This window comes from Cydia amplana, chromosome 12 (assembly GCF_948474715.1).
Source record: "Cydia amplana chromosome 12, ilCydAmpl1.1, whole genome shotgun sequence".
Taxonomy (NCBI): Eukaryota; Metazoa; Arthropoda; class Insecta; order Lepidoptera; family Tortricidae; genus Cydia; species Cydia amplana.
This window is the reverse complement of record NC_086080.1, coordinates 13,882,699-13,897,289: the sequence shown is the minus strand read 5'-3', so window position 1 is coordinate 13,897,289 and position 14,591 is coordinate 13,882,699. Positions and strand designations below refer to the sequence as shown.

Below are 14,591 nucleotides of genomic sequence, written 5' to 3'. Positions count from 1 at the left end.
TCCGCCACTGGTAACAAAGACACATTCGAAACCTTATTACTTTTCATTTAATAAGACTAGTGGTATAATGAACTACGCGCTGGTAAATGAAATGGGCTGAGAAGGTAAAGGAAAGGAATGAAATTGGCATTAGATGATAATTTATCAGTGGATTGTAATGAAACAAACTTATGATCGCACATAAAATAAAAAAATAAAAATTATTTATTTCCATAAGAGACAGTACAGTGATCCCCACACTAGGCTCAGCCTGTAACGTGGGAATCTTAGAGAAATTGTAACACATTTGTAACACATTTAGGTAGTGGGGTTGAGCCTCTGCCTCCCTCTGACTGACTGACTCGGGAGTCAGTGATTCCTCCTCTACCTAGGAGAGGTAGGTGAGCTCTCAATGCGTTAACAATAGTAGGTATCAACAATATAAAACTCTATTTAATGAAAATTAACATAGGCATCCGCCAGCCTTCTCCACTGTGCTCTGCAACTCTGAACCAGTAGTGTAAGGCCTGAGTGGACGCTCGAGTTGGGCGTGCAGCGGGGCGGGGCGTGCGGCGTGCATGTTAAACAAATGCAAGCGTATAGGAGCGGCCTTAGTGCACGCTGCTCACATTACTCCTGACCCCGACGCCACGCTGCACGCCCCGCCGAACGCTCCGCTTCGAGCGTCTACTCAGGCCTTACACTAAGGCCCCAAGGTTAAGCGGATCGATATTCGCGGTTATATCGCAGTTTCCAGCTTTATATCTGCTCTGCTTTGTATTTAATGTCCTTGTACGACGGCGTCCAGTGTTCGACGTCGCTGCTGTCAGTGTGATGGCTGGCGTGCGCGTCGGCGGCGCGCGTGTCGTGAGTGCGCGCGCGCACGTACTCTACAAACTTGTTGTTGATCGAGAACCTTTATGGGAACAAAAACTGTAATGAGCCAAAGAATTGAAATTGGTTAAAATCAGTAAGAATAATCGCTACTACAGCTGCACAGGGTATTATGAATATGAATAAATTAGAAATACAAATTTAGTGGTGTGGCGGATATTCATCGGCACTTGTGGCAGTGCCTTAATTTCGCGAAGTATTCAAAGAAAATTATTTTTGCTTTGAATGTTTAAACATAATTCATCACATTCAAATTAGATTTTTTTTTCATAGTCTGATGGGCGGAACATAAATTTTAGTTGTTGTGCTTAAATAATTGAATATTATTCATATTCATAATCACCGCTAAAGTTAATGCGAACTTCATTTGAACTATAATTTAACACTGTTTTCAAAGAAACAAGAGAACGCGTGTCGTTTCAAAATATTTACCTGTCGCATAACCGAAGGAAGATTTTCTTTTTACAAGCGAATAGCAGGAAAATGAATAGTCCGATGAGCGCGTTGTAGAGGTCCGAGATGACCCACACCGTGGACTCGGTGTGCACCAGGTTGCCTATCACCTCCAGTATCCACGACACGCCCATCAGAAGTGATAGCCTCAAGTACACCCAAAACCTGAAAAACCATTTTTTTTCCTTCGATTGGGTACTTTCCTCTACTTAAAATAAATTATTTCGCACCGTGCATGAAATAAAGCACCAGATAATTATTAGAAAAACATAGATGGCAGTTATTTTTAAATACGATTTCTATTTAATAAATTGAATTGAAATATAAAAAGTAAGAGAGTTGACCGTGACGTCACTACACACGTTTTCATCGTTTTGACAGTTCTAAAAAAGAAGCTGATTTGACTAGTAGGAAAATAGCCAATTATGTTCTTCCTCAGAGACTACCAGATATTTTCGTAATGGATTATCTAATGTGGTACCCACGTTAACCCTGCTACCCTGTAGTTTTGCTAACTGTAATTGTTAGCTTAGGCTTAGGTTATGGGCGAGTATTTCCATTGTGATTTCAATAGAATCCTGAGGGTAACAAGGGGCTGAAAATCGCGAGACGTTAATACGCATAACTGAGATGTGTAGCACAATTTTTTTGTGTTATTTATAGTGTATTAAATAAACCAGTTCTTCTAGTGTTTAAATAATGAAAGATAACGCCGATTTTCCTTATTAATTAAAGATAAATGTGCAAGAAACAAATCATAACCGTTTTTGCTTCCCAACGGGGTGAATAGACACGACAACAGGGTGAGGAGACACGCCATATGGGGTCAACAGACACGTCATATGGGGTGAAAAGACACGACTGAGGGGTGAAGAGTAATGAATGGGGGTGGATGGAAATATGTATGCTAGGGTTGTCAAAATGTATTTTCTCCATTTTTTTAAATTGTACAATACTAAAAAGTATACAATTGAGTAATGTTTCATGTATTTTGGTATTTAATATGAGTTTTGAGTTTGAACATTTTTTTATGATATTTTATCATACCTGTTCATTTTTATTTTATGTATTATGATATGAATCTTTATCACTGCTTCTTAAATAATAGGTAGGTACTTAAAGAATACGCTTCTAGTGTAAGCTAAGTTTATTTTTTACATACAATTCTCATAAGTGATTTACTGGAAGTCAGTTTATTTATTTACTTTTATCGTAATAAAAACCGATTTGAAGTTTGTGACAGCCCTGACTGTTTTTTCTAATCACCCATATGACGTGTCTATCGACCCCGTCTTACGGATATGTCGAAATCGGGTAGTTTTTCTTTATTTTCTCTAAAATAAGCGGGTTGAAATTAAAAATACGTATATAGAATTGAAGAACTAAGCAAGACTCAAATAATAATCTCAAAATTATTACTTTTATCATTTGGATTATTGGTGAAAATCGTCCTTGAAGTTGAAAATCGTGTCTATTCACCCCGTTTTACGGTATTGAGTTGATATTTGGTCACTCTAGAGTAATGAAAACGGATCATTTTCTGTGTTAATTTACATACAACTTGACGCGTTTTCATTTGCTTGAGTGAATTTTAATTACTTACGAGTAAAAAATGCTAATTTCATCATGATTTATTTTTTCCACTAACTTTGCAGGTGACAAAATTGATGATTTTATATCTTCTCCACTGGAAGTGCTCGTTCTTTTGATTTTCCTACGGTTTGATTTAAAACACCATTCTGTTAACTTGTTGAGTATACTGGGTCAACCAAATCTTGTCAGTAAATAGGAACAAAAAAAACTATACTCGTCCTTTTCTTTTGGGTGCTAGTACTTGTGTAAGACAAAGATAGTATGATTCTCTCTGTCTATGTTTGAAATCAAACAGACCTTTGACACACTATACTACCTATGTTTAGTTTGTCTATGACTTATGTTTTCGTGTCTATGATTATAGAAAAAATAATATATTATACTTAGACCAAACTAGACATGGTTGTTGTTAATCCTAAATCCTATTAGGTCATTGTGCTAGTTTCCCTCCATGCTCTAGTTTTCGTCCACTTGACATATTAGCAAATATTTTTGATATTAATTTGCTACTTGCGAAACATAATTTTTATGTAGATAGATATATTGTTTCGATATTAAGGATTGCAATAAGTCCAAATTAGTGCAGAATGTAGGTTTATATTCAAATTTCGTCAAGTGGACGAAAACTAGAGCTGGACGAAAACTAACGCACCTACCCTATTACATGGCGCAGCCGGTAGGATACGAACCTACGCTCCCAAAGGGAATCTGGTTTCGAATCGAATTATCAAAAACCGAAACCTAAATTTAGAGGAACTGAATACGTGTACACAGTTAAAAGAAATCCAATTAATATAATTAACACTTATAAGCAAAAATCTGGGAGCACCGCGAAGCTCGGTAGGAAGCGCCTAAAAATCAACTTAAGTGTTGCTTTTCCACCCAGATTTATGTACCTAGTTTGTTTCCCGATCTAACCCATTAACGCCCACATCCACTTTTTGGAACCCTCCATTTTTTATGCTGTCAAGTAGAGGAAAGGATGACTCACATTAGACCGGGCAAGAGCTTCCGGCGCTTACTTTGCTATGAAGCTCCGGCCCGGACACGGCCCGGTCTAATGATGAGTTATCCTTTACAGTAGTAAATCGAATCTAACACCGTATCCCAGGCGGTCTAGCATGAGTTGCATTCTCGCGCGCGACTCCATACATCTTGCGCGACTTCAAGTATGCAGTCGCGCGCGAGAACGCAACTCATGCTAGACCGCCAGATGTACCCAAGTAGGTACAATAGGGATGATGACACATGTTGAATTTTATAACACAATCTAGTAAAATACATGGCAAATGAGCAATTAATCTCAAAATTGTGGAAATTAAAAAAAAATATATGGAAATGATACAAAAATACAGCACCTAAAAGTTTCACAATTTAAGTTTTTTTTAATTTCCAAAATCGAAATAAGTAAGGATACCATTCGATTCCTCACATTTTACCCAAAAAAAGATTGTATAGCAACTATATACATAAACGCAATATTTCACCGACAAAATTGCATTTTTCTTGTTTTGTTCATACTTCAAGATGCGCTCTCAGTGACCTTGACGTCACGTTCACATAGCGATTTGTTCGGGGCGTTTCGCAAGTGAAGTACGACTGTCGGACTTTGACTATCATTTCTGACTTTTGTATTGCTTTAATGCAATAGGTCCCATAGAGACATTTGATCCTAAAAACAAACCTGATTGATTGATACCATAAATGAAAATTTATCATGTAGCCTATTGGCGCTAATCGACTAATAAAGTGAGCTACATATACCTGTATTCGTTGTTCTGGTTGCTCGCACTATCCTTGTATTTGTCGATGCCTCGTTTGATCTCCCAGATGTTGTACGCAGACATCACAAACAGTATCAGGTTGACGCAGATCAGAATCAAAAGTGGTATACTGACGTACAGCAAGTGAGTATCCGCTGAAAACAAAACAGCTGAAATTCAGTAACTAAAGAAAGCCGCTCAATTATATTGTCCCGCCCATGATGACGGCGGTCAATGACACTATGCAAGCGAGATAACAATATAATTATGCGCGTGCGATAGAGATACAAACATTCGGGCAGTGTACGAAAGTCCTTGTGCTAAGCGTCTTTTCTTTGCGCTTCTAAGTCTAAATAAATGTAAAATGTTGGCCCCAGGCAGTACAGTCAGCAGCAAAAGTTGCTAAGCGTGCGAAGTCGCTTCCCGCTGTCTGTCTGTACATACGTACAGACAGACAGCGCGAAGCATACATACGTATGCTTAGTGTAAGGCCTGAGTGGACGCTCGAGTCGGGCGTGCAGCGGGGCGGGGCGTGCGGCGTGCATGTTAAACAAATGCAAGCGTATAGGAGCGGCCTTAGTACACGCTGCTCAAATTACTTGTGAGCCCGACGCCACGCTGCACGCCCCGCCGAACGCTCCGCTTCGAGCGTCCACTCAGGCCTTACACTTAGATCTTTAAAACTACGGATTTTGATGCGGTTTTTGAGAGTGATTCAAGTGGTCGCTAGTATACAATAAACATTTAATACAAGCAAAAATAATTACGATCAAAGTAGCACATGCTGAACAGGTGCGGTTGCACGAAGTTAGGTGTCTGGCTCAGGTCCAGTTGGTCAACGATGATGACAAATAGCGTGGCCAGCACTGGCAGGCCCCATGCGTACGCGCAGTACCAACGGAACTTGTACATTATGCCGCGACGATGTGTCTTTGCTTTACGGACGCGTCTGAAAACAAGTACTAAGTTTAACACAAATAATACTGTTAGCTCACATTTATAGACGAGTCTAACGCGAAATTTATTCAATTACCTTTATATACCGACGTTTCGACACAGGTTTCACTGGTCATGGTCGCGGCTAACTGAACTATAAATAAACTGGTCTATAAATGCTAATATGTGTTCAAAACGCGAAGGTTTTAAATATTATAAATAATACTGTATTAGGTAGGTAAGGTAAACGTCCTGGTGCTCGACGCGATCCTAGTACCTACATGTCATCTTCAAACTTAAGTCGTTGTCAATAGAGGTGACAGCAGGGTGTCATCTATTGGGCATTAGCATGTCGAGCACTAGTACGTTTACCTTAGTTGTTGTTGTAATTCTAGTGTACAGGACCCAAAAATGGAAAAATATTGCGTAGATAACTTAATAAGTACAGTTACCGAGATACAGGAATCTTGTTAAATTGTACAACGGGACTTGATCGCGTATCTAAGTTTTAAGATTTACCTCCGACGTTTCGAGGACGGCGTTGTCCCCGTGGTCTCGGAAAACCACCACCACCACCACCACCACGTGGTCTTTGAGTCTTCTCCGAGACCACGGGGGCAACGCCGTCCTCGAAACGTCGGAGGTAAATCTTAAAACTTACTTAGATACGCGATTAAGTCCCGTTGTACAATTTAATAATGTGTAAAAATCGTGAAAGTTTAAATCAGTGTTACAGGAATCTTGGTTAAAAATGACGGGTTCCAAGTCTCATAACATAACATTTTTAGATAATTACTGATTAATAATACGCTGTATAAAAGATATACAAATAAATATGTTATAGGTACCTAAACGTCCACCAGATGTCAAAAGACATAACATTCATCCAACAGAAAGTCGATATCGTCATATAATGGAATATTATTGCTGAAACAAAAAAATAACATTAACCCTGGTTCAAGCCTCTTGACACTCAATTGATGTTCCTAAGGGTGGTATGGAGTTCCACCTACCTATCCCATTTCTATATCCAATGTCTCACATTTTGCTTAATGAAGAGAATGAGACGCAATAACATTGGAAAAAGAAATTGGACAGGTGGAATACCAGCCTAACCTACCTATAAAGCTTTAACTACTTATTCATATGCATAATTATGCAAAAACTAATTAATGTAGGCCTGGCATTTTGAATAAGCTCAAGATACTACGATTAAGCTGTTCGACAAAGTACTTCGTAAAAAAAAACAACGGGTTGCACTCCGGGAGTGCCGGCAAAAGTGAAAACTGAATGACATCTTACGTCTTGCGTCTTACGCTCTCGCGAGTTTAACATTTTTTCCCCACCTCAAAAAGTGCCCAGCGCCGCTAAAAAAGTTTTCACTTCAACATACTTAATGCAACACAGCCGTTCGTCAACAACACTTCGCTCTCGTTCCCGAACACGTGTATGATTCTTATGAAGAAGAAAGCGAAGTATGTCGCCATGCAGGCCATCAGTATCAGGCCGGCCAGGTTGCGCAGCTCTGGAAGCAGCGCGTACACCGCCAGCACCAGCAACAGGAACACACAGGACACCAGCAGGCCTAGAACATGACAGTTCATTGACCTTCACCAAGGAGGCGTTTTGGCCGAAGAGTGTCGGTTCCGCGGCCGGCTCCCTGATGCCGGAACCACACTTCGCTATGCGTTATTTGTTATGCGCGTTATTCGGCCGCATACGACGAAGTGTGGAGGGTTCATTCGTCTATATTTGTTATATTTGCCCGCATAACGCATAAGCGCGAATAGCAAATACGCCTATCCGTCCACCTGTCGGTTTTTTGACACACTTCAAAGGACACGAATAAGCCGAATATGCGTCTCGACTGCCCACACTTCGTTCACTCATTCACTCGCTTACGCTTTTCAAAGTCAAAACGCACCACATATGTTTGGCACACCGGCACCAAGTTTGGCACACCGGCACGAAGTGTGGATGCCGTGTTTGTTGTTCGCTCACATAACAAATATTTGAGCGAATACAGCGTAGTCGCATAACAAATAACGCATAGCGAAGTGTGGTTCCGGCATTACACTGCGGGGTTGCGAACTGCATTGCAGCCATAATTGTGTGTTTTTAGTCTTAAGGTATATTTTATAAGAATTTGTATGCTAGTTTTAAGGTATTTATCTATGGGCCAATAGATGCCTGTAAATAAAGATTTTCATTTCATTTCATTGACATAACAAATTATTTCATGAATCATGACTGATTTGACACGGTAGTGGAGTATGCCACAGAACGTTACAGTGACTATTTTTTCCGTGTAAGTTATATATAATACAAATCAGAGGCCCTCCTACCGCGAAAAACTAACGTCTCGAATATACAATGAGCGAGTTGATGACATCAAAAATATTGTTCCTTTGGTATTTATTCTTTGTTACCCTATTTTAACTTTGCACGTAAGAAATAGCGAATTTATGTTAATGTGTGAGGACTTTTTCTATCAGTTAACGCAGGGACAAAATATGTAGAAACTCTTGTTACAATCGTCTATGATTTTCAAATAAATGTACCCTACAGTCAAAAATATTTTGTTTATCAAGAATGAAACTGACAAAGTACGTATTTGTCAGAAGAAGCTTAATTCCTACAGTTGATCAAACCAAATTTGTCAGTAAATAAGAACGAAACAAACTATAGGTACCTACCTACTCATCCTTTTCTTTTGGGTGCTAGCTGGCTAGTACCTACTAGTGTAAGGCAAAGATAGTATGATTCATGTATGATTCTCTCTGTTTGAAATGAGACAGTCTTTTGACAAACTAGAATTGTGGTACCTACGGTTACTATTTAATTTATAAAATGGCATACCGTAAGCACTGGTTAGCGCTCGTCGGTTCGAAGGCGGTGGTTCAGAAGGCCGCGCGAGACAGACCAACGGAGTCGGCGTGGTGGATTCAAGCTTGCCATCAAACATGGACACCTCGTTCTCGACACAAAACTGGCCCGGCTCGAACATGGACCATTGGTGCCAGTAGTTCCGACGCCGCATAGTCCATTTGCCATTCTGAAAACGGCATTTACTCAACAAGGAAACTTATAACAAATGAAGATAGGTAACAATAATCAGTCCTCAACTGATATTCAAAACAATTGAACATATAATTTATTGCTACAAGGTGATGCCTATAGGAAGCGTGCATGAACTATAGGGGGCAGCACAGGAGCCGTCATGCAGATTTTTGGCGCGATGGACTTTTAATAGGTGGGTAATAGTTTTACTTCACTTATTTTGAACGCTTCTTGGTTTTGTTTAGTTAATTCATTAGGGACTATGTTGACGGGAGACTGCCCCGAGCGCCCCGGTATTTATCTGCAGTGCGATAATAATCAACACAGACATCTTTGTTTTGAATAATCGTTATCGAGTAAGAGCTGTAAGAGTACCTGATGATCCTTATAAGTATCTAGTTTCTGCCCGCGATTGCGTCTGCCGATGAATGATCTAGGCAAAGTGTACGAACGGTATGTTTTTATTAGTGGGAACAAAAAAAATATTCATCTTACCTCTAAAAGATAGGTATCACTGATGCTATTAAACGAAAAACATTGGTCACCATTAGTGAAATTGGCGGCATATATGAGATTAAAGTCACGTACACGTTTATTCGTTTTCACAATTTTACTTTCAATATCTTTATTATAAACACTAGTATCAGAATAATCATCAGGGTTTCGAACGCCATCTTTAGCTAATATATGAATATCGACACATTCACGGATTTCGTTATCGTCTTCATCGTAGGTAACGCGCATGATTTGTTTCGAAGGACAACATTTTAATAAACAGTCACTTGATTTGCAGGTCTGACTTGAAGTCGCGATACTTATTTGTAAACACCAAAGGCCTAAGGCTAGCCCGAGGAGCAAAGGTTTGCCAGCCATGGTGGAAGCCTGGCACACGCGCGGTCAACACTCACACTTATTAGTAATTAACAACACTCAAATATCAGTAAGTAAAGCAAAGGAGGTAAATATATTAAGGCGACTTTAGCTTTAACCGCCGCATTAAGATAATATCATCAACTAAAGTGCAATAGAACTTGCTAACTATGTAAACAAAAGTTACTAGTAAATTGACATTCAGTGTCAATTTTAGTATGGCGGTTTGTTTACGTAGTTAGCAAGTTTTATTGAATGACAGTTTAGGAGCCCTTAGTGCATATATATATTATACTACTCTTTGCCTTAGTGTTAGTGTTCCCATGTCCGTCCGCGGATTAGCTGACAGTTAATGCTAGAAAGCTTAGACTTTGTTTACCACACCAGCTCATAAAGGCTTTTTTATTCTTCAAAAACTGATGAGATTTGGTTTTTTGATAGTTTGAATTACATTCTCACGTTAGCAAGAAAGAGGAAGATAGGGAAGGAAAGGGGCTAAACTCATTTATGATGTTGACCCGAATAGGTATCTCAAATATAATCTATGAAGTATTAGAGATTAGAGTCGTTTTTTGAACGGGTTGTACCACTTCAACATAAGAGTGTTTTTGCTTTCCACAAGACTAGCCTAAATTTAGCAGATTTTATTTTTACTAGTTTGAACTGTAAATTCTGTCTTACCCTTAATAGGCATCGTCATGAACGTCACAGTATTATTGTACTTATTAAATTCAAGCAGACAATGAATACACTTTGCTGTATAAAATTACTCATCTAGTACTAGTAGGTAGGTAGGTAAGTACGATCAAGTGTAATGGATAAATAAAAATCATTAATTACGAAATTATTCAATTTATTATCCTTATTAACAAAATGCTTACAAGTCAACATCATTCGTCCACGTTATACAATGTATGTTCCGGGTAATTCACTAGCTGTTTATTATGCCACAAATACCGACATGTTCTTTTACAGTACATATGGTGCTACTTTCCCGAACTAGTGCGGGAAAGAGTACTTTCCGTGCGTATGTCGAAAGTTTAAAGTGCCATATGTACTGTAAAACGTGCGATACACGTGCGAATAGGTAATTCGCATATTATTTTTTATCGCCACTCGTTTCGATATTCCTCTTTTCCGCACTTGTATCGTAAATAACTATTTCACCTCAGCAGCTCGAACAAGGGTACATTTCTACTTAAAAACAGAGATAAAATGAGCAAAATGCGACTTTGCTCACCCAGTGAGCAAAATGCGATTTTGCTCACTGTTTTTAAGTAGCAAAGTACCCTTGTTCGAGCTGCTGAGGTGAAAACTTAATTGTTGGTATATCTTAAGAAAGCATGAGTGAATAGAGGTAAGTGATGAAGAAGGAATACATTTTTCGGGTTCTCTAATATGTTCTCACTGCTGAGGTGAAAAGTTTTGTGAACTACACGAGATCAAAGTTATTTACATCTCGTGCGCTTTTGAGTCCCTGACTACGCTCAAGATTCTAAATTAGATTCACTCGCTAAGCTCGTGAATCTAGTATAGAATCTTTCGCTTGCACGGGACTCAAAATAAGCACTCGAAGAAATATCAAACTTTGATCTCTTGTTGTACAAATAACTATTTCACCTCAGCAGCTCGAACAAGGGTACATTTCTACTTAAAAACAGTGAGCAAAATCGCATTTTGCTCACTGAGTGAGATAAAATGAGGAAAATGCGACTTTGCTCACCCAGTGAGCAAAATGCGATTTTGCTCACTGTTTTTAAGTAGCAAAGTACCCTTGTTCGAGCTGCTGAGGTGAAAATTTAATTGTTGGTATATCTTAAGAAAACATGAGTGAATCTGTAAGTGATGAAGAAGGAATACATTTTTCGGGTTTTCTAATATGTTCTCACTGCTGAGGTGAAAAATGTTGTGTACTACACGAGATCAAAGTTATTTACATCTCGTGCGCTTTTGAGTCCCTTACTACGCTCAAGATTCTAAATTAGATTCACGAGCGTAGCGAGATTATAGAATCATTCGCTTGCACGGGACTCAAAATAAGCACTCGAGGAAATATCAAACTTTGATCTCTTGTTGTACAAATAACTATTGTTCCATCCATGGAGTAGTTGTAATGGGTATATGCGGTTCAGGCGAAGTGGTCCTCGCGGTCGGCGGCGAGCAGCGGCGCGGCCTGGTCCTCCATGGCGGCGAAGTTCATGAAGTGCGCGGGCCGGTGCACCTCGTGGTAGAACTCGCGCGGGTTGCCCAGCTGCACGCCGTACTTCATGTTCGGCTCGTGCCGCACGCCTGGAAACGTACATCATTATATACTCGGTCAACCGGATCTTGGACAGTAGGAAAAGGCGGCAAATTTGAAAAATGTAGGCGCGAAGGGGTATCGTCCCATAGAAAATTTGAATTTCGCGCCTTTTTAGGGTTCCGTACCCAAAGGGTAAAAACGGGACCCTATTACTAAGACTCCGCTGTCCGTCCGTCCGTCCGTCCGTCCGTCCGTCTGTCACCAGGCTGTATCTCACGAACCGTGATAGCTAGACAGTTGAAATTTTCACAGATGATGTATTTCTGTTGCCGCTATAACAACAAATACTAAAAACAGAATAAAATAAAGATTTAAGTGGGGCTCCCATACAACAAACGTGATTTTTGACCGAAGTTAAGCAACGTCGGGCGGGGTCAGTACTTGGATGGGTGACCGTTTTTTTGCTTGTTTTGTTCTATTTTTTGTTGATGGTGCGGAACCCTCCGTGCGCGAGTCCGACTCGCACTTGGCCGGTTTTTTTACTGACAAGATTTGGTTGACCAGCTATACCAACTATTATGTCCTACACGAGTATTTACCAAAGTAGGATAAAGTAACAGTTTTGAATGATTCACTGTAAGTTTCACTAGTCTTATATCGACAGGGATATGAACCGTGATTACCTTTTGTATTGTTTTCGAGCTCCCGATATTTCGACGCAGTTACATGCATCTTGTTCACAGTTCATATCCCGGTCGATATAAGTCTAGGATAAAGTATGTTTATATCTTAAGATGCGGAAAAGCTAAAATACCCTGTAAGTAAAGAATTAAAAAACGAAATTGCAATTCAAAATAGGAAAAGGGACAGAGTGTAACTGATTTCCTAGGTATTGATTCTTTTATAATACCTCTCCGATCCCACGACCTCTCGACGCCTTAATTATAATTACGACACATATTTGAGCCATTGGGATAGGACAGATAAAATGTAATCTATAGACAAACAATTAATGACTCATTAATAATGAGTTAAACATAGTTAGCTAATATTGATAATAATTTAAGTGGTTTTCCTATTTAGCATCAAAACGGAAATTATGTTAGAAATAATAAACTATAGATTTATTAATTATTTATCCTGTTGAAGATATGTCTAGATTCTAATTTTAATACGTAAATTGATTCGAGAACTTCGTTGGTCGGCTTGTTGTAGGTAGAAACAAACTATACTATTTTGAAAATAAAATGTATTACTGTAGCTTTTTCTTTTGCCGTAATCAATGATTAGTTTCTTAAAACACATTCAGTTATATCTAGGTGTTTATGATTTAACTCACTGTCAAATTTGGACGAAATACCCCTGCCCATAGACTAGGAATTCTCTAGACTGAGTTTAGAGCAATTATTTCATGAAACCGATGCTGCCAAAAATACGGGAGTGCGGGGGGACGAGGTGAGCGAATCCCGTGCCGTGATTGGTCCGTTCAAAGACACGGACCAATCACGGCACGGGATTGACTCGAAGATGGAGTAAAACTACCGTATGAGTGGCAGAGGGGGTAGCGTTACTATTTTCAGTCTAGAGGATGTCTTGTCTGTGCCCCTGCCACACACTCGACCAGTGGTATCGGAAGTATGCAGGGAACACAGTCTCTGCCTACTCCCCTCGCTACTCTGTATACAGTCGGTCACTCACCCATGAAGTTGTAGTTCCAGCTTCCCTGCGAGGGCACCATGAAGTAGCCGAGGAAGCGGTCAGAGAGCAGCATCTGCACGCGCTCGTAGTGGCTGGGCAGGTAGCCCTTGGGGTTGTTGCCGCGGTCCGTGTTGCGCGCGCCCCACTCGTAGCCTGACGGCGTCAGCTTGTAGGCCGTGAGCGAGCAAGACCCGGGCGTGAACGAGCACGTTATGACGATGGTCTTCTCGCCGTCCCAGGACGGGTTTTCTGACATTATTTTGGCGTGTGTCGTGATGTCCTATTAAATAAACGGCCGTTTTTATATTGAAAACATTGAAGTCTCAATTACTCAAAATTGTATAGCATGAATATGAATAGCTTGATTAGTCCTCTTAGTGACTTTGTATCCTATAGCTTGTACTGTAGTAATTACTTTTAGTATTAAGCGCTGTACCTAAAAATTTGAATATTGTTGTCAATCGCTCTCGCAGACTTCCAAGATACAGGCTCAGCCTAGTTTGGAGTTTGGTAGATATTTTTCTGTACATGTATACAACTCTTTTATGATAATAAATTATTTGTATTTGTAAGTTTAAATGACACACATTAAGTTGCAGACTACCGCATGATAGGGTTTTGAAAATTTACTCTCTACCGCTCATTTTTGTAGAATAATATTATCTTCTTGGGCCAGTTTTCCAAGCAGTCTGTCAATATTTAATTACAGAATTAAAGTTGACATTCCAACAGCCAACTATTGAATATTTTACCTAGGTCATCTCAGCTTGCATTATTAGTATAATATCATTATTTATCGTATGTTACAAATACGTAGGTATCCCTTTTAAATTCTAATTTTTCAGCATCTATGATTTAGTACCGCAGGCTTACTTTTGCGGACTTATTTCAAATCTTAATAAAAGCATATGGATCGATCTGTGTAAGATTGATTACAAATTATTTATTATTTGTTAAATAATTTAATTGTTATTGATGGTGAAGACTGGATTGCAAGTAGGAAACTTTATATTGAAATCATTTAAGGATAATGTAGCGTTCAAAATAACTGGGTAAAGCAATGAGAAATTAATCACCGCAAGTTACTAATAATTAAAATATAC

The 14,591-nt window shown here is 39.4% G+C and overlaps 2 protein-coding genes across 2 annotated transcripts in view; both read right to left on the bottom strand.

The window, feature by feature from the left end:
• Positions 1-728: 728 nt before the first annotated feature.
• On the bottom strand, positions 729-9,588 carry LOC134653085 (G-protein coupled receptor Mth2-like). Its single transcript, XM_063508378.1, has 8 exons — positions 9,174-9,588; positions 8,478-8,673; positions 7,012-7,203; positions 6,467-6,545; positions 5,450-5,631; positions 4,684-4,837; positions 1,306-1,491; positions 729-895 (listed from the first exon to the last, which is right to left on the bottom strand). Exons 1-8 carry the CDS (start codon positions 9,549-9,551, stop codon positions 739-741), a joined length of 1,524 nt encoding a protein of 507 aa, XP_063364448.1. The 5' UTR covers positions 9,552-9,588; the 3' UTR covers positions 729-738.
• A 2,088-nt stretch (positions 9,589-11,676) lies between these two features.
• LOC134653090 (pre-mRNA-processing-splicing factor 8) overlaps positions 11,677-14,591 on the bottom strand; it is a 39,550-nt gene continuing 36,635 nt past the window's right edge. Inside the window, exons 35-36 of the mRNA XM_063508386.1 lie at positions 13,489-13,768; positions 11,677-11,837 (exon numbers count right to left, since the gene is read on the bottom strand). Coding sequence (XP_063364456.1) covers positions 11,677-11,837; positions 13,489-13,768 — 441 coding nt within the window. The remainder of the gene's footprint in view (positions 11,838-13,488; positions 13,769-14,591) is intronic.